Consider the following 23,175-nt stretch of genomic DNA (forward strand, 5'->3'; position numbering starts at 1 on the left):
ACCCCAGCTATTGTGTCGTGTCCCCACAGTTGTTTAACCCTTTCCCTCAGCGAGGTGTGTTAATATGGTTTCTGTCTGGTGTCAGGAACACATGCGTTCATCAGGTGCATTATTGTCCCTCCTAATTTATTTTCCTCTGAAGTTTGACATTATGTTCGTTCTTTGTTTCGTTATCACGATTTTAAGTTAAATACACGTCTCTGTGAGGTCCCAGTTGGTTTCTATGAATCCTAACAAAAACAACCCTGAAGACAGAGGTACATTCAAAGGAAATCTTTAAAGGCACCATTCAGGGGAAGGATAAGTACATTTCGGGGATATTAAAGGAATTGAATGTCCCCGGACCACAGTAAAGTCCATTATTAAAGGGGCAATTTGTAAGATTTGTACTGTGCTACTAACATAAAAAGAAGCAAAAATTACCAGCATACATCTGCAGTTAATGTTAGTGTTAATGTTTCAAATAATCTTTTTACACAAAATGTATCTGAGTGACTAACATACTCCCCATTTAAAGTTACTCGCCAGGCCATAATTAAATCCATTGTGTTTCTATGTAGTAACACCATAAAATCTGTCAAAGTCCAAGGGGGCGAATACTTTTCAGAGCCAATGTGCAAGATTACTTTTAGGGGTCAGCTTTTAATTCATTTCAGCAGCCAAAAGCCTGCAATTACCGGCCAACAGAAACCCTGGTGTGCCTGCGTGGCCTCTTGAAGACAAATAAGCATCTGCTCCTAGACAGACTGTGCTCCATCTAACACATATTTCCATCACCAAGATCTCTCACCTTCTTCTTCTTAGTCGGCTGGTCCATTTTGGCCTGGAGGAAGTCAATTAGCTTGGTCTGTTGAGAAATAGTGCCTTCCATCTTGACTTTCTCGTGTGAATACACAGCCTGTGTGAGGTGGCAGGAGAAGAGCAACACCTTAAAACTTCAATACACTGGAAGTACCGGCCAGTATCTCAAATGTAATTGGCTGTATAAGATGTGCTCTACGGCAAAGGAACATCTGGCTTTCTTAATGGAAAACTAAAATGGAACAGGAACCCGGTCACCCCACTATGGCGCAGCAGTGCACAAAAAGAAACAACTGTGAGAGTCAGTGCAACATCACCTGGATGTTCTCCAGCTGGTACTCGAGGTCGGTCCTCTCTGTCTTCAGCAGGTCCGTCTGGTCCAGAGCGTCCTGCAGCCCCTGGGTCAGTCTGAAGATGTGGCTCTTCTGTAGGTCCATCTGCTGCTGCAGCTTGCCTTGCTGTGGTTGGGAGGTCAGCACACAAACACAGGCTGTTACAGCACAACCCGAAAGCTAAGCGCCGGAAACAATTAAGAGACCACTGCGCCTTTTTCTTTAATTTCCAAAAAAGTCGAAAAGGAAGGTTTCAAGTGAGCAACAGAAGGGTTAAAATTAAGAGACCACTGCAAATTGAACGCTTCTGTTCCTCACTCAAAACCTTCCTATTCGACTATTTTGGAAAGGAAAGAAAAAGGTCCCGTGGACTCTTTGTCCTGGCTCAATGGGCCCGCATATACAACACTCAGAGTAGGAGAGTTGACCTTCGACCGGGGGCCTTGTTTTTGAACAAGGTCACCGAGTGTCCTAGAACAGCACTGTAGGGGACTTCCTACCTCGTCCATTAACCTCTGTTTCAGCTCCCTCTCCGTCTCCAGTTTCTGCTGGAGGCTGCGAGCATTCATCTCCAGCATGGCATGCTTCTTCTCTAGATCATTCAGCTGACAACGCAAAGCCAAAATATCAGTATAATAGTATAGAACCAGGTGGTTTGAACTCTGAATGGATGAAAGCTGTTGGTATAAGTAAACAAAAAGGCACGATATGGTATATGGCCATGTTGTATGTAGAATTCAGGATTCAAACCATGTGGTTTATGGGACAGTATGCCATGGGTATTGTTTGTGTTTGTGGCTAAGGGCTGTTTTTAGGCCCAACACAAGACCGGGTGTACTGGCCATATACCACATCACATTAGGCCTTCATTCTTGAACATAACGTGATTTAGCAGACACCTTCATCCTACACCTCTTATTGATAGCATGACCGCATATTTCTACACTATAAGTGAGCCCAACAGGAATAACAAACCTTCCTTTGCTAGAGCCACGACATAGCAAAAACCCACCGTGTCAGAGAGAGACTCTGCCTTCAGTCTCTGTTCTTTAAGAGCTTGCTGCAGGGCCACTATCTCCGCCTTGTGCTCCCTGACAGCTAGCTCCACCGCCTGGCGAGACTCAGTACTGCGCTGATCCGCGCGCAGCCTACGCGCGCGCGCACACACACACACACACACACACACACACACACACACACACACACACACACACACACACACACACACACACACACACACACACACACACACACACACACACACACACACACACACACACACACACACACACACACACACACACACACACACACACACACACACACACACACACACACACACACACACACATCAGAAGCACATTTACATTCGAGTATGATGTACTGTATGTGGGCAGCACAAGCACTTTGCAGACTTCCATGTGTATGACGCTCCCTCACACGTGTGTACTCTGTATGGAAACCGCCAAGTGTCTACCTGTTCTGCTTCTCGTTGTCGACCAGGCGCTGCATGTCTCGGGTCCTCCGCTCAGCCTGGCTCTTCTCATCCTCCAGCGCTCCCCTCCAGGCCTCCCACTGCCTCTCCTTCTCCAGCAGCTCATCATTCAGACTCTCCAGCTCCACAACCTGCTCCTCCAGCATGCTGCATGTTGTCTTCAATGTCTCAATGTTCTACAGGCACAACAGACACTTGATTTATGTAACCTAAACACCAGTGAACTTACACACATGTCCCTTCCACTGCTCAGTCTGTATGCATCTCTAGGTACAGCTGTTCTCTGCTCAGTCGGTATGCATCTCTAGGTACAGCTGTTCTCTGCTCAGTCGGTATGCATCTCTAGGTACAGCTGTTCTCTGCTCAGTCGGTATGCATCTCTAGGTACAGCTGTTCTCTGCTCAGTCGGTATGCATCTCTAGGTACAGCTGTTCTCTGCTCAGTCGGTATGCATCTCTAGGTACAGCTGTTCTCTGCTCAGTCGGTATGCATCTCTAGGTACAGCTGTTCTCTGCTCAGTCGGTATGCATCTCTAGGTACAGCTGTTCTCTGCTCAGTCGGTATGCATCTCTAGGTACAGCTGTTCTCTGCTCAGTCTGTACGAGGCCACAGACGTTCTCTTCTCAAAACACATGCTGGATTGTATGCACCTGTGAGCAATGGGTGTGACTGAAACACCTGAACTCAATATTTAGTAGGGATGTCCAGATAGGATATGACCTGCTCAATCTGCATACATTTTCATTTACAGCTCTTCGTCAGATCTTTATGTTTTGCAGTCATGGAACGGATCACAAGTGTTTAACCTTTCATGGAAGTAAAAGAAACAAAGTTTGGCACCTGTTTCTGGTTGTTGAGGTGCATCTCGCGGTCAGCCACCTCACGGCGTAGACGGTCCACATCCTGTCCCAACTGTAGGCGGTCGTCCGTCTCGTCTGTGGCCTCGTCCAGTTGCTTGGACAGGTAGAAGTTCTGTCTGTTCAGCTCTGCGTTCTCCTGGCTCAGTTGGGTCAGCTGCTCCTCCAGGTCGGTGATCACCTAGTGGACAGGACAAACACCAGGAATTAAATGGTTCTGTTGAATTGCTCTGCTTGCTCTGACACTGCTTTACAAAGTCTGATAAGGACATTTTTCAGCTGGGACATCATTGATGCTATCCCAGCATTTCAGCAGCACATGTACCTTGATTTGCTTTTGCCATTTGTCCTTGCATTTGCCTTCATTGCACATCTATACATCCCACTTGTAACATACATAATACTTAATACTTGTAAATGTTCTGCCCTCTTCTATTTGCACTTCTGGTTAGATGCTAACTGCATTTCATTGTTCTACACTTGTACTGTTCAATTACTATAAAGTTGAATCCAGTCTAATTGAGCAAAAAGTCAACTTTTTCATGACTGCCAATTACAGCATATGGAATACAAATAAATTATATTTACAGAGCAACTGTCTCTAAGAGCATCAAACTTGCGTTGGATTTCATCTCGGTGAGCCTGAAAAAAACAAAACAAGAGTGTTATTCATATAAGGCAGGCTGTGTACAGCTGTTTAGTTTCAACGTCTGATTGTGTTTCCAGAATCCTCTTCAATTCTGTCCTACCCTGAGGGCAGTGATCTCCTCCTCAGCCTCTGCCGTGGTGTCCTCCAGTTCCGTCTTGGCCTGCTGCAGCTGGCTTTCCAGGGCGTGGCGTGCAGCCTGCAGGCCGCTGATCTGGGACTCCCGTTCCTGCAGCGACAACGTCAGCTCTGTCACCTGACGCTTGATCTCCAGCTTCTGCTCCTCGTGCTCCAGACCCATCTAGAACACAAAAAGGCCAAAGGTTAATTGGATAATACATTTGTGTGTGTAAATAGTGCATTAATAATCTATTTGGAACAATACTTAGGGAGATAAGTCACTTTAAACTGCATCAGAAGTAGCTTGTAAGTAGTTTTGTGGAAATTCCAGCCAAAGTCAAACCTGTAGTGCTTGTTTCCCAGACTTATGAAGCCTTTTCTGGGGTTGGATAAAACCTCCTTGCCTTTGGATCCCAAGTATCCAAAATCAACAAAGTTAATTAAATTAGATGACATTTCATTCAACTCTGACCTCTCGCAGCCTGGTCTCCAACTCCAGCAGACGGCTCCTCTTGCTCTGCTCCTGCTGGTTCATCTTCTCCAGGTGCTCCTCCAGCTTGGTGTTCTGGGCCTCCAGCTTCCCTGCCTGTGACTCTAGGTAGAACTTTTGCTGCCTTAGCTCTGATATCATCTCCTCCTGGGCTTTCCTACCACAAACACAAACAGATAATAAGACCATTGCATTCTGAACCCAAAAAAAATTTGTTCTGGTAATGACAATAAATGTTTTTGTTAAATATCCAAAGAACTGATGGTTTTGTTGGGTATGGAGTCCCCAGTTGAAAACAACTACCCATTTGTTTCTGGGTATATGATGGTGTTATTGTTAATACTCACATGTTTTTTTGGGTGTAGATGCTACTGTTAGCAGCTAGCTTGTTAGCCTCAGAGAGCTCTGCAATTCGCTGTTCCAGATTTTTCATCTTGGAGTCCATGGCATTGATGGTCTGGAGAAAAAAAAGTGCATAAATGTAATGCCCTTTTGACATTTTCATTTAATGGGACATAATATGAAAACATTGTTGGGTATTTTTGTTTTAAAAAGAACCACTGCGCAGTATAGAATTGTTATGAAGCAGCAGGTCTACATCAGTCATTACTGCATTTAAAAGCAAATATTTTATTTTTATTTTGTAGCCTCATCTATATAGATTAGAACAAAAAAACAATATAATAAAAAAGCTGTCCTTGCTTTTAGCTACCAAAATAATTGGTTTAGGCTATATTTAAATGCAGAATCCCTTCCGGACAATGTATAACGTCATCTGACTGTGGTTGTAAAGCCTATTAGCAGTAGCTAACTCAAGTCTATCATATTAACCAGATTACAGACTAAATCCAGGGTTCTTCAGAACAACCCGGTGTAACAGAATACTTTGAATTTAATCCAAGCCTTTAACCTCCAAAGGATTCCCATTAACGTATTGAGAATAGCACCAATAAAAAAAACTAAAAAACACAACCAAGAATCTTTCCAGAAACAAACATACTGTTCTACCTCTTTTACCAATTTATATCATAAAATGGAAGGTGATGTTTGAAGTGACATGTGATTAGGAAAAACACAGAGAAAGGGACCTGTCAGTATCATATAGGATTGCTTTGAAACTGAAATTAGGTGTTAGGGTTAAGGCTGGAAACAGAACTAACCCTAAAGGAGAATGAGTTTTCTAACTTGATATTGGAGCGTTTCTCCCTTTGAAAGTAGTCTAGGAGCAGAGAATACCTGCAATGCCCAATATTATTTATCATCATGGTTTTCATTAAGATTGTTAAGAAGCAGTGCAGAAATGGTGTGGGTGTACCCTAGCAACAGAATAACACAAGTGTACCCTAGAAATAGAATGGTGAGTGCCTACCCAAACAACCAAATGGTGTGGGTGCACCCTAGAAACAGAATGGTCTGGGTGTACCCTAGAAACAGAATGATATGTGTACCTTAGAAACAGAATGGTGTGGGCCTCCCCAAACAACCAAATGGTGCGGGCCTCCCCAAACAACCAAATGGTGCGGGCCTCCCCAAACAACCAAATGGTGCGGGCCTCCCCAAACAACCAAATGGTGCGGGCCTCCCCAAACAACCAAATGGTGCGGGCCTCCCCAAACAACCAAATGGTGCGGGCCTCCCCAAACAACCAAATGGTGCGGGCCTCCCCAAACAACCAAATGGTGCGGGCCTCCCCAAACAACCAAATGGTGCGGGCCTCCCCAAACAACCAAATGGTGCGGGCCTCCCCAAACAACCAAATGGTGCGGGCCTCCCCAAACAACCAAATGGTGCGGGCCTCCCCAAACAACCAAATGGTGCGGGCCCCCCCAAACAACCAAATGGTGCGGGCTTCCCCAAACAACCAAATGGTGCGGGGGTACCCAAACAACCAAATGGTGCGGGGGTACCCAAATAACCAAATGGTGCGGGGGTACCCAAATAACCAAATGGTGTGGGGGTACCCAAATAACCAAATGGTGTGGAGGTACCCAAACAACAGAACGGTGTGGGTGTACCCTAGAAACAGAATGCAGGGTCTCAAAGGCAAATTCCCCAAATCTGGCACCACCTCTGTGTGTCAGCATAGTGAAACATGATTTTGCGCTCATACATAGATTACTAGGGAAATACTGCAGTGAATGTGACCGCAGCAGGAAACATTTTCCATGTTTGCAATGTTACCAGATGGGGAGGTCTCCCAACCCCAACTGGACTATATTTAAGGGGCTTGGGCAGGTTGATTTACAGAAAAAAAAAAAAATATTGTCAAATCTGGCAACCTTGCCAGATTATGTGATTCTTAGCTCCTCAAATATAAAAAATGTAACACATTAATATGTAAAGAAAAAAATACTTATGTAAAGAATAAATAAAACCTTATCAACCAAATGGTGTGGGTGTACTCTAACAGAAATGTGTAGACATATATTGGTCATAAAAATTTTAGAGTAAAAATAAGTGCTTTCTTTTTGCTAATTTAAGCTTTGGCTACAAATAAGAATGAAATATTTACAGGGCAGTAACTTAAAAAAGCTATTGTATCCACAAGGTGCAAAGTTAATGTTTAGCTAATCATTTGGTTTGCTAACTTGCAAGATCAAGGGTCTTGTTTACAGCACAAACCAATCAATGCTTTCCTGCATCAAGTTAAAAAGACTTTTGAGATAGATGTATAACTTTATAAGCTGGTTTGACTGTTGCACTTGCAAAATGCACAGGCAGTTTATATTTGCCTGTGCATTTTGCAAGAGATCGCTACAAGAATTTGCTAGTTCCTAAAACAAATAGCCAACAGTACTTCATACAAAGTTCCCATATCCACTTTCCTCAACAGTCTCACAACTGACCAACTTACTCAAGTGATAGTTGAGTAAGTTCATTTCCCCCCCAAAATGCAGCACTGTTGCACTGTAAACCTTCACATAATGTACAGTCAAACCACATTGCCTTTTACAGCAACATGATAAATAAATAGAATAAAAAAGTGGCAAAACCGTGCAAAGAAATTACAGGAACAGTCAAAAGTTTGGACACTAAAAACTTTATATTTCCTCCCCAGTTTTTTCTCGCTGGCCTTCGACCTTGACAGGCCCTGGGCTAATCCATGAGCAGGATTCAAACCATGGTCTTGCAATGGCACAGCTAACTGTGAGGCAATAACTTTACATTACCCCACTTCAGCTGCAATACGTTTCATGTTGGCTTCTTAACACTGTTTTCCTGATTACGGAAATGAACAAAATATATATACACCTGGAGCAGAATTGATAAGACAGCCTAGAAATGGAAGTAGAACACAATGGGTCATTTGAAAGACATTTCAGTCAAAAAGGTCCTTACTGCTTTCTGCTCACTGAGAAGCTTGCACTTCTCCCGGGCCTCTTCCTCATGCTGGGCCCGTTTGGACTCTAGGCTCTCCTTGTCTGCCAGATCCACCTTCATCTGGGCCTCAAGGACCTGGGTGGTGTCCAGTAAGAAAAAGAAAAGGAAACTGAATGAAACGCAGAGGAACAACCTGACCTTAAAATAAGACTAATATATGCTTTTCAGTTGCATAATGTGTTGCTATGCTTCAAAGGGATCAACAAAGCCCGGCGAGCAGGTACTGTAGGTCATTCCGCAACACTTTTAATAAAGAATAAAAGCTTGCTCATCACGCATGTTTCTAAAATTACTCAAATCCACTCACCTTAATTTTGTCCTCATAGAGCCTCTCCTTCTGAACCAGATGAGCCTCCATCCTCTGGGCCGTGGACTGGGTCTCCCTCAGATTCTCCTCCAGCTCCTGAAAGGGCAAATGCGGAGCCATTAATATCAACAGGCGCGAAAGGAACAACACAATATAGATTTCTACACTGTCGCTAAGTCCACACGACAAAGAAACTTGCATAAAAGAGCTGTTTGTCCAAGACACAGTGGTAGCGCTGGCTGTTCATGCTGCCGCACAGCCTGAGATGCACATGCAAGGAAAGAGCTTCCCGCGGAGCGGCGGGCCTGGCGTGGCTCGTGACAGCAGGAGGTACGTTCCAAGTGAAAGAAATGGGTGTGTTGTGCCATGGGGCGGCAAGTCGGGTGCTCCTTGTGTATGTGTGTGATTGTACATGTGCCCACTACCCACTGCTCTTGGAGGGGGGTTAGAGAGAGGAGTGGGATAGAGTAGCGGAGGCTTCCGGGTATTAAGAGGGGCCTTAAACCTCCTCGCTCACCAGGATCTTATCGGCCATCTGCTGTATTTGCTGGGATTTGGTCTGGATGTCATCCTTCAGCTTGTTCTCCCTCCGCTCCACCATCTCTAGACGCTTCACCTGGTTCTCCAGGGTCTTTCGGCCCTCCTGGACACACGACATTGAAGTTCAAGTTCTTAATAGTACAATGACATTGAAATACATGGATTCGAGGTCGTAGCCAAAAGTATTGGAAACCTTTATTCAAAAACCCACATTGTCTAAAACTGATCAAATTATTTTAATTCTGTACTACCTTGGTAATATTAATCAAGCTTTGTTTTGAGGTTTTGTCAACGGGAAATTGTCCCAGAAGTATTGTAGCATATGCAAGTGTGTTTTGGCAAATTGCAGCCAGGCTTTGTTAGGTCTCTCACTCAGCAGGGGGTCTGCTACCATACATCCCCTTTCGCTAAGTTGGCAACAGACGGCACAAGTTGAAACTGTCGCACCTTGTGTCTGAAGGTCAGCTTGAATCTGTGGGGCAGTTGATTGAGCTGTCTTCTTCATCATTCAAACAATCCTTTGATGCAATATTGCATCTAGTTTTTGCTTGTGGCCACATCTAGGGAGGTTGGCTACAGGAGCATGGAATCAGGAACCTCAATGTCTGTGGAGATGGACTCTTCTCCATTCTAAGTGGTTGATTAAGTGATTTTCATATTGCAGGCACCTAAAACTAACAATAAGTTAATTCCAAGGTAATTGAGAATCGACAGCTTGAAATAAATTGTATTAGACTATTTCTTGAAAGTGCCAACAATATTATTGGGGTCATTTTATGATTTTCTTTGTGGAATAAGATTTAACAAATTATTCAGATTTTTTTGTTGTTGTAAAAAACTAAAAGACGCCCAAAGATGGATGCCCTAAGACTCGAATTTCAACAGATTCCTAATGGAAAAGGTGCATTATTGGAATAAATTCCAAGGGTGCCAATACTATTGGCCATGACTGCAGATCAATAAAACATTAACATTTAAAATCAAATCTGACTTCATATGAAAGCGAAGATACACGTGAACGACCGTACCTCAGTCTCCCTGAGACGCCGTCGGAGTGTGTCGCTAGGGTCGGCCTTGCCTCGCAATCGCTCTAGCTCACGCTCCAGACGTTCTTTAGCCTGACGGATGTTCTGAAGAAGCTCTGTGGCGTCTGTGCTGGCTTTCACTGCCTAGGGGTCAAATGAGACGGCATGTGGAGACAACCAAGCCCCATAGGCTTCAAAACTTTTTAATCCCAAATTCCAAATAAAGTCAGCAATCAAAATAAATGGTGCTGCCATTTAAGCCAAGGATCATTTGTACCCGCAACAACATTTTTAATATTTATTTTATTTGGTTTTTTAGGCAAGTATTTCCATGCCTTATTGGACAGGAAACTGGGGAAGAATAAAACAAAAACAAAGTGCTGAAATAGTGCATGAGCTCTGGTCTTTGGAAATTAGGTCCATTGAGAGTGGGTGGTTTGTTCTGGATCCAACCTTTTCTCATAACATTCTATGTCACAGAACTTAATCGAGTGTCTGACCAATTACGCAAGACTTTAGTTCTGGTTTAACAGAGATTAGCCCAATGGTGAAATCCCTGAGCTAGTTTCTCCCTCTGGCATTTCAGTTAGGAGGATGTCAGGTCTTTGTAATGACTGGGCGTATATACCATCCAAAGCCTAATTAATAGCTTTGCCAAGCTCAAAGGGATATTCAGTTCCTGCTTTTACATGTTTTACCCGTCTACCAATTAGTGCACTTCTTTGCAAGGCATTAGAAGGGCCCACTGTTCTTTGTGGTTTAATCTGGGTTTAAATTCACTATTCGACTGAAAGACCTTGCAAACACTCATATGTGTTGGGCACACAGATAAGAATTAACTGCTATTATTGCACACAGTGAGCCAAATTCTAACTCCTGAACCTATTTGAGGCCTGTCGTAACATAGGTATTAAATACTTATATAACCAAGATGTTTGTGTTCTTCATTCTGTATAGAGTATGTAAACATTACAGAATTATAATTTGATTTTGGCATGAAGGGTGATCTTGTGAAGATCAGTGAACAAAACAAAAAAGTCTCACTTCAACACTAAAACACATAGATGTCAACATTTAGATTTTTATGTGAGTCATTTGCATTGTCAGACAAAAACAGCATGAAATGTACCTTGGAGAGCTTATCTTGAAGTTCCTGGATTTTAACTTGCTGTTCAGCATTGGTCTAAAAAAACAGTATGAAAGATTAGCTGACTAATTCCAATGTGTAAAACCGATCTATTAATAATGGGACCTAATGTCTTCACAAGGAAGAAGGCTGAGGCCAAAATGCATCAGTGCAAAGCAGTACATAAATTATTGATATTATCCATTTCATTCTTTATGGGATTTTACAAAACGAGAATTCAGCATCAAATCATTTTTGAAGAATAATTATTTAAGCGTGATGACATTTATTACAGTTCCTCCACAGATGGGATATTAAAGCATACCTTCTCCAATTTGGAAAGAAGCTCCTCTACCTCAGCTTTCCCCTGCTCCTTTGCCTTGGGATGAGGACCAAAAGTAGATGTTAGCACTCACAATTTCCAACAACTACAGATTACTTTTAGACACAAAACAAAAAAAATTCAGTCACAGAAAAAGGTTTTAGTGTATTAGTAATTGGGAAATTACCCCCACCACACACACACACACACACACACACACACACACACACACACACACACACACACACACACACACACACACACACACACACACACACACACACACACACACACACACACACACACACACACACACACACACACACACACACACACACACACACACACACACACACACACAGTGTTTGTCTTTCTATACTTGTAGGGACCTGTGACCTAACCCTGACCCAGAAATCCATGTTTCCTGTTGTCCTAGGTCTAACTTGATTTCTAACACTATGCACAATTGTACATCTTTTCCCTAAACCTAACCCCTGAGCCTGAGATCTCAATTACTCCAGCAAGGATCTGCAAAATGATCTTATGGTGACCTATTTCTCAGGAGTCTGTGTGTGATTCACAGACAGACCAATTCATAATGGTGGAATTGACTAGCATACCGCTAATGAGTTGAAATACCAAAATAATTTCCACCCACCACAGGATGCACAATTTCAAACATCAAGTAACATTTTGATATTCTACAGAGATCCAATGAATCTGACATCTCACACCTCCAGGTTGCAAAGCATGCACGCACACACACACACACACGCAAGCAGGCACGCACGCGCACACATGCACGCGCACACAAACAAACCTTCTGTATTCTCTGCTGGTAGTCTGCAGCCTTCCTCTTCAGTTCCTCACTGGTATTCCGGGAGTCTCGGAGCTCTGACTCATACAGGTCACTACGGCGACGGGCAGCAGACAGGTCCTCCTCCAGCTGCCTGATAGTAACCTGCATCTCCTCCAGCTGGGCATGGTACTCCTGGAGCACAAGGCATGAGAAGATCCACAATATAAGCCGGGCACTTGTATCTTACTCAGTATAGTGCTCATAACACTTGTGGTCCTGGGTTGGATTTATACCTGAGAAACCCATGCAACAACATGCACAAATATGGACCAAAAAAACCCCAGAACGTTTATGAGAAAGAATTACAGACAGTTCGACATCCACCAGTCAACAGTAAGTAGAATTAATGTTATGCCTTTTCATTAAAGTTGGTGTAATCAAAATAGGCAGGAGAATACTCGCCGTATGGTAAAGATAGCAGAGTAATAGATGGCCAGACTTAGACAAAATACAAACAAGTTGACGGAAATAAACTATTTTTAACTGCTTTTACAGTAACAACAAAGTTATTGATAACCAGTAGCTAGTTATCTGACAAGTTGAAAGCATGTTGAAAGCTTTCATCGGAGACATCAATAATGAGTAGCTAAGCTGACACAGTCCTAGCACAGTCAAAGTGAATCGGAGCCAAAAAGGCTGAAGTCACATGATTTAACTACCGTATACAGATCACTGAACAGGATAATAAACAGGGTGATGAAATAAAAGAGACTTTGATGATGACATCGTTGGTTACATAGTCCTTATATGATGTAACTTATTTCTTAAAAATCTGTTTGGTATCGATATTCTAAGTCCCCTGGCTACCATATGTTAATAGGCTTTGAGATGGAACTCAAAGTTTCCATATGTTTCACCAGGATAAAGCCATGCATACACTTCAAAGCATAGCCTAGCCCATAGTTTGGAGGGGGAATACCGACTGTTTTAATTTAAACAGAGCAACACACATTATAGTGGCTGTTACACAGACACACACAAACAAATCTAAACAAAAAACAACATGGCTCACATTCTATGGGGTATTCCTTCCAGCCACTGAACATTTCATCATATATCCAATACATTTTCACATACCTTCATGCCGATCATTTAAAATCCATAGATTAAGGCCTAATGAAGTAATGACAACTGACTACGTTCCTCTTATAAACTGTAACACAGTAATATCTTAGAAACTGTTGCATGCTACATTTATACTTTTGCTCAGTACACTAGGAGAAAGGTAGAGAAAAACTAAATAAATCTGTAGAAAACAGTATTTCCCATTGGCATTAGTTAAGTACTTACCGTTCACTAGTACAATTTAAATATTAATTAATCTTCTCTAATAGGAGCATCACACATCATTGCATTCGTTCCTTTACTGAACCAGCCGGAAAACAATGACCATTTTCTAAGCAATTACTTAGTGGCCCATGTAACTATAGTCCCTTGTTTTATTTTAATTACATTTCAGTTCATTAAAATAATGTAGCAGATAACGAACATAACAAACAAGGCAACTACGCAGCTCGGTTGCAGTTATAGCAGCTAATTAGCCTCATGCGTTGTTTGAACCAACTGCGGACCTTAGCAAAAGCGATATTTCATTTGGTGTATTAAGATAATGCATATTTTTCAGTGAAAACGTCATTTGAATCCCCCTGCTAGTTATCTTTTTTCGGACAACGTTTTTCCAAACGGAGGAAGTCGCCCGAGGCACAGAATATATTAACAGTGATAGTGTAACAAGGATGTGCATATTCAATTACCAAGTGATGTGCAGTAATATTGGAGTCTAGGTGCCGTATTCACAATACATCTTAAGGCTAAAAGGAGCTCCTCACTTGCTGTTTTAGGAGTAACTCTTAATAAAGGCGCGTGTCAGTCCTAACTTTACCACTCCCAAAATTTTTTGGTCTAGAGTATTTTCTCAAAGCGTTTTAGCCCCAAAACCATTTCTTAAATCTTTGAAAAGTTAGGAGTAGTCAAGAGGACTCCTAAGTCACTAAGACCAAATCACTAGCAATCCTAAAGGGCAGCTGCCGGCTATTTCCATTGATACTGAGCTTGTAACCAGGTACATAGTTCATAGTATAGCTAGTCATGTATATTGTCACTTAACCAACAAACAGAAACAAACCGACTACCTTCGGAGAGCCAGTTTATGACAACTCTTCACGCTACTTGGCCACAGGGAAAATGCAGCCATGCGGCGCGTGCGACAAATCATTTGGTTTCCTCACGATATTCGCTAACTAGAAAGAATCCGATTTCATGGACATAGCTCGACCACCCAGCGTAGTTGGTGTTATAGATGGGACGCACAATTGCACGGATTATCACCATCATAAGATGAAAGAGCATTTCTGTACAAGTTGCCAGACATGTAAGAGGCTGACAATTAACAGAACATATCTTGATTATTCAGTATATCATACTTGGTTTGCCATATTTAATCAGTGACACTTGGCCAACATTTTTATTTGAATATATTTATTTCAATATGGCAACATAACACATCCTTCTTCAGTATTGCTATGATGAATTCACTAACAGTGACACCTCCCCTATCAGCCAATCACTGTGGGCATAGTAATTAAACTTGTTTGTGGAACAGGACATCAACCTTAGCAAGGGGGTCAACTCCGCCATTTCTCTTAGCTTAAAGCTTCTCCCCGTTCCTTAGTAAAAGTTGGTCTTATCAGGTTTGTGAATAGATTTTAAGAGGAAATTCTTAGCTAGGAACTTTTAGTGCTGTTAAGGAGTCCTCCTAGTTGTAAGATAAAATGTTTTGTGAATACGGCCCCTGATCAATAAGCTTTTATGACGTGTAAAATTGCACAGACCCAAACAGTATTCTCTCCGGGGATGCTTTCATTTCAGGTTCTCAGGAGCAGTGGATGTGCCCAAGGTAGAAGCAAGATCTGACTTACAAAGTCTAAATTACAACGTATGGTAATTATAATTTCTATCTGAAAACATTTTCATAGAAGATTTATCAACATATTTACATTTTTGTTTCTTACAAAACTCTCTGCTCTATCTGGCCTAGGCTATATTCCTCTGAGTTCTGTACATAGCATATGGTGTTTATTAACTTAGGCTGTAGCTAATGGAAATAGGCTAATTACCTAGAATGTCACTTGTGTGCTGCCCTGCTGTGCCCTGCAAGACTGTTATTTACAGCGCAACACCAGTCGAGGTCGAATATTATAAACCGTCATGTGTTTGTTCTTTCACTGTCATAATTACCAAGCCACGTACTTAACTAGGCTATTCAGAAAGCTCATAAAACTGTCCAGAACGGCGTTCCACGCCTCCTAGATCTATGATAGATCATGGAAGAGTACATGCCTGTCAACAAGTAACATTCAGATTGAATGGGGAATGCGATAGCAAGGGAACCTAAGATTTTAAAACCACAGGCCAGACAAAACACAAACCTTAATTTGACAATGGTGAGAGAGAAATGTGATATTTTGTACTCTCAGCCCTTGCTACAATCTATACATTACAACAGTATTAGTCCATCTACCACATATGATTAAAATAGTCCTGTCTGGCAAGGAAATGTGGCTGTGTGCGGCCTCGTTGTGTGCGGCCTCGTTTTGTGCGGCCTCGTTTTGTGCGGCCTCGTTGTGTGCCATACAGCTATGAACACTTTTCTGTGCCATGCTATCCATGTTCAAATAGGCTCTACAATATGACCATCAAGGATGTCTCCCAAACATTATTGATTTACTAGATTATCGTAACATCTGCCAACTCATTTAAATATAATACTGTAATGACACCCACCCTTCAGAATGCCAAGCATCCTCATAACGACAAAGTCAGCAAAATATTCAAAATATAGAAATGGGTTTACGATTCATAAACCCATTTCTAATTGACAATATCCGACTAGGACTGGCTTGTACTGCCAGCAGCAGAATGAGGCCCTCATTGAGACAGCGGGGTTAAAAGCCTCTTACCTACTGCTGTATAGTAGGAACATGAGGATGTGGAGTGGATGAATCACTGAAAGGTTTGCTAAGCCTCCTGATCCCCACTGTGGATGGACACACACGCACGCACACGCGCGCACGCACACTCACACGCACGCACACACACTCGCACGCACACGCACTCGCACACACGCACTCGCACACACGCACTCGCACGCACGCACTCGCACGCACACGCACGCACGCACACACACGCACTCACACACACGCACTCACACACACGCACTCACACACACGCACTCACTCACACGCACGCACACGCACGCACACGCACGCACACGCACGCACACGCACGCACACGCACTCACACACACTCACACACACTCACACACACTCACACACACTCACACACACTCACACACACGTGCCTGCCACAGAGGGCATCAATCACAGGCTTGTAGACGTCCTACCAGACACTCACCAAGATACTCAGACCGGAGAGAGTTAGAGACTGCAGAGATACAACAGGCTCTCTAAAGGACTGTGTTCGCGTGTGTCTATTGTTTCAAGTGGTTCAGAATAGAGTTAGTCATCCTCTCTGACAAAATCTCCTCTTCAGGATGATGCGTTTTCTTGTCAAAAAAGCCGGATCCCATTGATACAGAGGGAGGCCAGAGGGAGGGGATGATTGTGGAAGGGGGCTGCCTGTGTGCATGGTAGATGGAACACAGTTGGACACACTGCTACCAGCCCATTGAATCACACCCAGACAGACAGCCTGGGTTACAGAATGTAGGTTGATGGTCATAAAGTCTGACAGTCTTGGCTGCCTACATACTCTGACTGTATGAAGCTTCCAGAGACAGGCCTACCTCAGAGCAAGGCAGCTGGTTAGACGTTGCCCTGTAATTAAGGTGGCCTTGTAGTGTTCCTCTCTGGGGTTTCAGGCTCTCTGGTGTTTCAGGCTCTCTGGTGTTACAGTTTGCCTGAATCCCCAGAGAGCTGTATAACAACTGGTGATGAAAAGGGAACTTGATAAAAGACATTTGATTGATGATGGACGTTCCAAGGTAATCGGACAAGGTATGTTTAAGAGATATGTGAGATTGAAACAGTAAGGCCGTTTATTAGGCTACAAAATAAATTGAAGGCGCTTACTGACCATTTAGAAAGCAAGCATTCTAATACTAGACATCACTGGGTCTTTATAATCCTAGACATCACTGGGTCTTTATCCTACATTTTGGGAATCTAGTGTGGATTAAAGAGTAGCTGATACCCTGGAGGTGTGTGTATAATTGCATGTAGTTCAGAATTAAGTGTCATTTTACTCATAGGCGAGCTGGGAGCTACTGGTAGCTTGCCATCAACCGGTTGGACCCCTGCCTTACAATAATACTGCTTCTACTCTTGGAGACAGCCTAGGGTAGTGTGTTTGTGTTAACGCAATAAGGCAGAACGATAGCATCTCAGCATGAGATTAACATGGAAAAGGGAACTAGACTCTAGGTCAGAACTCTGAGATCATGCTCTTAAATGCTGGACACATGGAGAAGGGAACCAGACCCTAGGTCAGAACACTGAGATCCTGCTCTTAAATGCTGGACACATGGAGAAGGGAACCAGACCCTAGGTCAGAACACTGAGATCATGCTCTTAAATGCTGGACACATGGAGAAGGGAACCAGACCCTAGGTCAGAACACTGAGATCCTGCTCTTAAATGCTGGACACATGGAGAAGGGAACCAGACCCTAGGTCAGAACTCTGAGATCATGCTCTTAGACGCTGGACCCTTAGTAAGAATTCAATAAGGATGCTGTTCAATGGTGAGGAAGGGGCTGATGAATTCCAAATGTGATCCTACCTGCTCCTTGATCTCCTGCAGCTTGTTGCTCTGCTCTCTGATGTCATGCAGCAGCTGCAGGGCCTTGTCATCCTCCTGAGAGACCTCCACACGGGCGGCCTCCAGGCTGCGCTTCAAGCTCTGTTAGGACACACCAAACACACATTGTAATTATGTCACAATACAATGAAACATCACTGTATGAGGCAGGGGGTCCACTGTCCTCTCTGTGTAGATATTAGGCTTGGGTGTCCCGAAACAACACAAAAGAACACATTTCATGCAACTCCGACATAGAATCCCTAAATGGTCCCTGAATGGCTGTTCCTAGTCTGGATGGCAGCCACTGATTGGGTACCCATGAGTAAAACCGTCTAATTGGTTCCATAACCCTTCAAAAGGCAAACATTATGAATTATATAGTTTTTTCCAAGATTAAAACGTAACAACCTTGCTATTATTTACTTGGTATGCACGATGCCCGAACTGCAAAAAATAAAGGTTGGAATAATAATAACAATAATAAATACACACATACAGTATCTCACAGTAGGGAGTACACCCCTCACACTTTTGCAAATATTTGATTATATCTTTTCATGTTACAACACTGAGAAAATTACACTTTGCTACAATGTAAAGTAGTGAGTGTACAGCTCGTATAAGAGTGTACATTTGCTATCCCCTCCAAATAAAACAACACAAAGCCATTAATGTCTAAACCGCTGGCAACAAACGTGAGTAGACCCCTAAGTGAAAATGTCCAAATTGAGCCCAGTTAGCCATTTTCCCTCCCCGGTGTCATGTGACTCGTTAGTGTTACAAGGTCTCAGGTGTGAATGGGGAGTAGGAGTGTTAAATTTGGTATTATCGCTCTCACACTCCCGCATACTGGTCACTGGAAGTTCAACAAGGCACCTCATGGGCAAAAAACTCTCTGAGGATCTAAAAAAAATGCTCTACATAAAGATGGCCCAGGCTATAAGAAAATTGCCAAGACCCTGAAACTGAGCTGCAGCACGGTGGCCAAGACCATACAGCGGTTTAACAGAACAAGTTCCACTCAGAACAGGCCCCGCCATGGTCGACCAAAGAAGTTGAGTGCACGTGCTCAGCGTCATATCCAGAGGTTGTCTTTGAGAAATAGACATATGAGTGCTGCCAGCATTGCTGCAGAGGTTGAAGGGTTGGGGTGTCAGCCTGTCACTGCTCAGACCATACGCCGCACACTGCATCAAATTGGTCTGCATGGCTGTCGTCCCAGAAGGAAGCCTCTTCTAAAGATGATGCACAAGAAAGCCTGCAAACAGTTTGCTGAAGACATGCAGACTAAGGACATGGATTACTGGAACCATGTCCTGTGGTCTGATGAGACCAAGATAAACTTATTTGGTTCAGATGGTGTCAAGCGTGTGTCACGGCAACCAGGTGAGGAGTACAAAGACAAGTGTGTCTTGCCTACAGTCAAGCATGGTGGTGGGAGTGTCATGGTCTGGGGCTGCATGAGTGCATGATCCCCTCCGCAGAGCAGTATTCCAACATGATAATGACCTCAAACACACCTCCAAGACGACCACCCCCTTGCTAAAGAAACTGAGGGTAAAGTGATTGACTGGCCAAACATGTCTCCAGACCTAAACCCTATTGAGCATCTGTGGGGTATCCTCAAACGGAAGGTGGAGGAGCGCAAGGTCTCTAACATCCACCAGCTCTGTGATGTCAACATGGAGGAGTGGAAGAGGACTCCAGTGGCAACCTGTGACGCTCTGGTGAACTTCATGCCCAAGAGGCTTAAGGCAGTTCTGGAAAATAACGGTGGCCACACAAAATATTGACACCCAATTTTGACATTTTTACTTAGGGGTGTACTCACTTTTGTTGCCAGCAGTTAAGACATTAATGGCTGTGTGTTGAGATATTTTGAGGGGACAGCAAATGTACACTGTTATACAAGCTGTACAATCACTACATTGTAGCAAAGTGTCATTTCTTCAGTGTTGTCACATGAAAATATATACTCAAACATTTACAAAAATGTGAGGGTTGTACTCATTCTTGTGAGATACTGTATATATGTAGGTGGCCAGGTCTACACTATGAGGTGTAGGAATGCATTCTAATGTAACTCACACTGCACTCTGTGATGTAGGTGGCCAGGTCCTGCTCCAGGATGGTCCTCTGGGTCTCGGAGGCTTTGAGCTCCACATCCTTTTGGTGCAGAACTGACTCCAGGTCAGTCATCTTGCGCTGAAACCTAGAGATCTCCTGCTCCATCTAGGAAGTAAGCCATAAGAGACACAAAAAGCTAAATATTTTATTGTCAGTTAAACTTTGTTTTGTATGCAGAGTTGTTTCTTCCAAGGTGACTAAAATGGCTTTAATCACATTATGATAGTACATTTCATGGGAGACTGTGTAAAGATATTTCTTGATATTTTATATAGTTGCACTGAAATCTTTACCCAGCTAGAAAATATGCTATGTATGTATTAGATACTAAACAACACAAACATTCTAGAATGTGTAGAACCAAATCAAGAGGTGAAATACAGCTGTAGTCAAGATGGCCATTGAAACTGTATGAACTTTTACACAGATTTCTTTGTTCAAATGAAGCAGAAATACTAGTTGAAAGCTGAAAGTTGTCTCTTTATGCTTTTGAAGACATTATTTTTGTAAATCTTCAGAAGTGAAGAGAGGCATCCGTAAAATAATGAGTCAACATATAAGGTGAGGTTAAATAGTGCTCAGAGGTTATTGATATAAAAAATAACATTCAGACGTATTAACATGTGGCCAATTTTCAGGAAAAAAGCTAAATAACTCGAGCAGCACATTACCTTGTGACATTTGTCTTGTGTTTCAACTAGTTCTTTGCTTTTAATATTAAGCTTTTTCTCCATGGAGTTGGTTTTGGCAGGAGAGTTGAGGCCTGAAGCCACTGACCTGGGACAAGATATATGGGAGAACATATTTAATACACCATTCTGTGACTTATTAGCTACTTCAATACAGGCCATGAACTAACTAATTCCATTACTACCATTTAAGCTCAATGATAATGCATTTTTAAAACCTTTTAATTAAGCTTTTCTTCAAAGGACCTATGCCTAATTGCCTAAATATAATATTGTACAATGTCCACCTGGACCATGTTGAGTCAAACTGAAAAGTGTCAGACTCAGCAGACATCGACTTTGAAGTAAATCTTGTAATGTTTCTAATGTAGAGAAAGTTAATTTATGATACTTAGATGATTCAGTGAGATAAAGATATTTACAAAAATATAAGAAAACATTCAACAAACAATAAATCAACCATTGATGCTGCAGGAGGAATTGTTAAATTAGCCTTTTACATTAATGTAAATCCCCAAAACCATCAGGTCAGTATGGGTTTTTACAGATGTATTGAATGATCTGACCTTGCATAAACAATCATTCTTTGATCAGTACATTATGAAATGATGTGCAATATCTAAAAAGAAATCTCAAAATGCTGTTTTAATAGCGTCAATAAAAACTGCTTCTGTTTTGGCCTAGGATACTCCATCAGTCTTGGCTGCTGCCTCTAGTGGACATGTAACAGCCTACATGAGTTCACATGCTTGGGCACAATCGCACACAATCTTCCCCCACTTTCCTGTGGTGGAACTGTATTTTGACCAGTTTTAGATTAATTCCAAACAGCCAATTAATGAATGTAACAAATTAATTTAATATATAAAGAGAGCATTACAATTACATACAAGTATCCAAGAAAAAAGGTCTCCGGAGATTGAAGATGCAGGCAGGAGTGAGGAAAACGCAAGAGAGCTTTCCCAAACTCCACTCTGGTTTATATCCTCTACCCAAAGGTTTGGGGGTTGGTTTACTGACCTAAGGTTAATAAAAACTAGTCCTGAAGAATAGACCCCTTATCAATTAGGGAAACACTACACTCTACGCTTCCTGACACCATATTGTAAAACAGAGTGATCTACTCATGGGTTCTGTAGTCAGACCAGATATAAACATTTGTAACAAACAATCTGTTAAAAGAACATGACCAGACACAGAGTAAAGGCTAGGAAAGGACAACTGAGGAGATGATTATGAATGGCTATACTGAATACCGAAGAATCATCTAATATGTAAATAAAGATAGAATTGAAAATTTTTCGGTTCCTACACCTGACAAAATAAAGCATGAAAATACCTCTAAAAAAATATCTAAAATGTATTGTGCTTGAACCAAATTTTTTGATAGGCATAAATATCATGATATGAATTCGATGTTAATTTCACTTCACCAATGTCTTCAAAGAATCTTGTCAAACAACATATGGTCTGTCATATTGTGAACATCAAACCATGCTGAAAATGGTCAAATGCCAAGCTGCAGAAATCTGCCGTGTAAACAGCACAGCATATTTCCTAGTGCTCAGGACCACCATCACACGAACGCATGCAGATTAAAACTGACTGATACATGAAATGACAAACGGTCACATGCATCCACAGAAATCAGGAGCAGTTTTCCTGGAGGGCGTAACGAGAGAGATACAGTTCATCCCTCATCATTACAATACACCCCTGGGAGACGGAGCAGCCAACACACAGGACGGCCATCACACTGAGCAGACAGATTGATAGCCAGCACTGGCTGATTCATCCAAGCTAGCCAGGACTGACGGCTGGGCATAGTCTTTGTGGTTATATGTTACCGTTGGTAAGCTACAGGAGCTCCCATCTGCTCCCAGCCTGCTAAACAAATGACAATTTGCATATTGCCTGTATTGTTCTGCATTTTCCCCCTGTTGGGCTTAACGAGCAAATTAATTTACTGCAAGCCATCAACTAAATGCTGCATATGAAACACAATCCGCTTCTGTGTCTGGTTTGAGCTGCTGTTGTGATTCAGGCAGAGGCTAAAAAATAAAACCAACAGCACCGTGGGAGAAAAGAAAGATGTGGGTGGGGACAAATAACATCCTGGTTTCCATAGAAATAAATTCTCTTCTCCAATCTACATCCGTTCTTTGCCTGACCAATCTTTTTTTTCTTCCTCTTGTTTTGTTGCCTTTCCCCGTCTTCACTTTTACCATACCACATGGAG

The 23,175-nt window shown here is 42.5% G+C and overlaps 1 protein-coding gene and 1 long non-coding RNA gene across 7 annotated transcripts in view; one reads left to right on the forward strand and one right to left on the reverse strand.

The window, feature by feature from the left end:
• cita (citron rho-interacting serine/threonine kinase a) overlaps nucleotides 1–23,175 on the reverse strand; it is a 56,773-nt gene that overhangs the window by 18,397 nt on the left and 15,201 nt on the right. For all 5 annotated transcript variants that reach the window (XM_013138262.3, XM_013138261.3, XM_020055739.2 and 2 more), the window contains 20 exons: nucleotides 20,919–21,024; nucleotides 20,209–20,352; nucleotides 18,100–18,219; nucleotides 12,263–12,433; nucleotides 11,446–11,499; nucleotides 11,124–11,177; nucleotides 9,998–10,138; nucleotides 8,947–9,072; nucleotides 8,430–8,525; nucleotides 8,081–8,197; nucleotides 5,089–5,198; nucleotides 4,724–4,898; nucleotides 4,235–4,432; nucleotides 4,074–4,127; nucleotides 3,469–3,666; nucleotides 2,611–2,804; nucleotides 2,146–2,281; nucleotides 1,634–1,738; nucleotides 1,119–1,259; nucleotides 791–898 (listed from right to left, as the gene is read on the reverse strand). In XM_013138262.3, coding sequence (XP_012993716.1) covers nucleotides 791–898; nucleotides 1,119–1,259; nucleotides 1,634–1,738; nucleotides 2,146–2,281; nucleotides 2,611–2,804; nucleotides 3,469–3,666; nucleotides 4,074–4,127; nucleotides 4,235–4,432; nucleotides 4,724–4,898; nucleotides 5,089–5,198; nucleotides 8,081–8,197; nucleotides 8,430–8,525; nucleotides 8,947–9,072; nucleotides 9,998–10,138; nucleotides 11,124–11,177; nucleotides 11,446–11,499; nucleotides 12,263–12,433; nucleotides 18,100–18,219; nucleotides 20,209–20,352; nucleotides 20,919–21,024 — 2,548 coding nt within the window. The remainder of the gene's footprint in view (nucleotides 1–790; nucleotides 899–1,118; nucleotides 1,260–1,633; nucleotides 1,739–2,145; nucleotides 2,282–2,610; nucleotides 2,805–3,468; nucleotides 3,667–4,073; nucleotides 4,128–4,234; nucleotides 4,433–4,723; nucleotides 4,899–5,088; nucleotides 5,199–8,080; nucleotides 8,198–8,429; nucleotides 8,526–8,946; nucleotides 9,073–9,997; nucleotides 10,139–11,123; nucleotides 11,178–11,445; nucleotides 11,500–12,262; nucleotides 12,434–18,099; nucleotides 18,220–20,208; nucleotides 20,353–20,918; nucleotides 21,025–23,175) is intronic.
• LOC109616814 lies at nucleotides 14,913–23,093 on the forward strand. Of its 2 annotated transcripts, XR_002198089.2 has the most exons (5): nucleotides 14,913–14,991; nucleotides 15,170–15,241; nucleotides 18,121–18,245; nucleotides 20,228–20,359; nucleotides 22,581–23,093. It is a non-coding gene; the product is annotated as an uncharacterized LOC109616814 (long non-coding RNA). The 2 variants fall into 2 exon arrangements; XR_002198090.2 differs by lacking the exon at nucleotides 18,121–18,245.

Source organism: Esox lucius, chromosome 17 (assembly GCF_011004845.1).
Source record: "Esox lucius isolate fEsoLuc1 chromosome 17, fEsoLuc1.pri, whole genome shotgun sequence".
Classification (NCBI taxonomy): domain Eukaryota; kingdom Metazoa; phylum Chordata; class Actinopteri; order Esociformes; family Esocidae; genus Esox; species Esox lucius.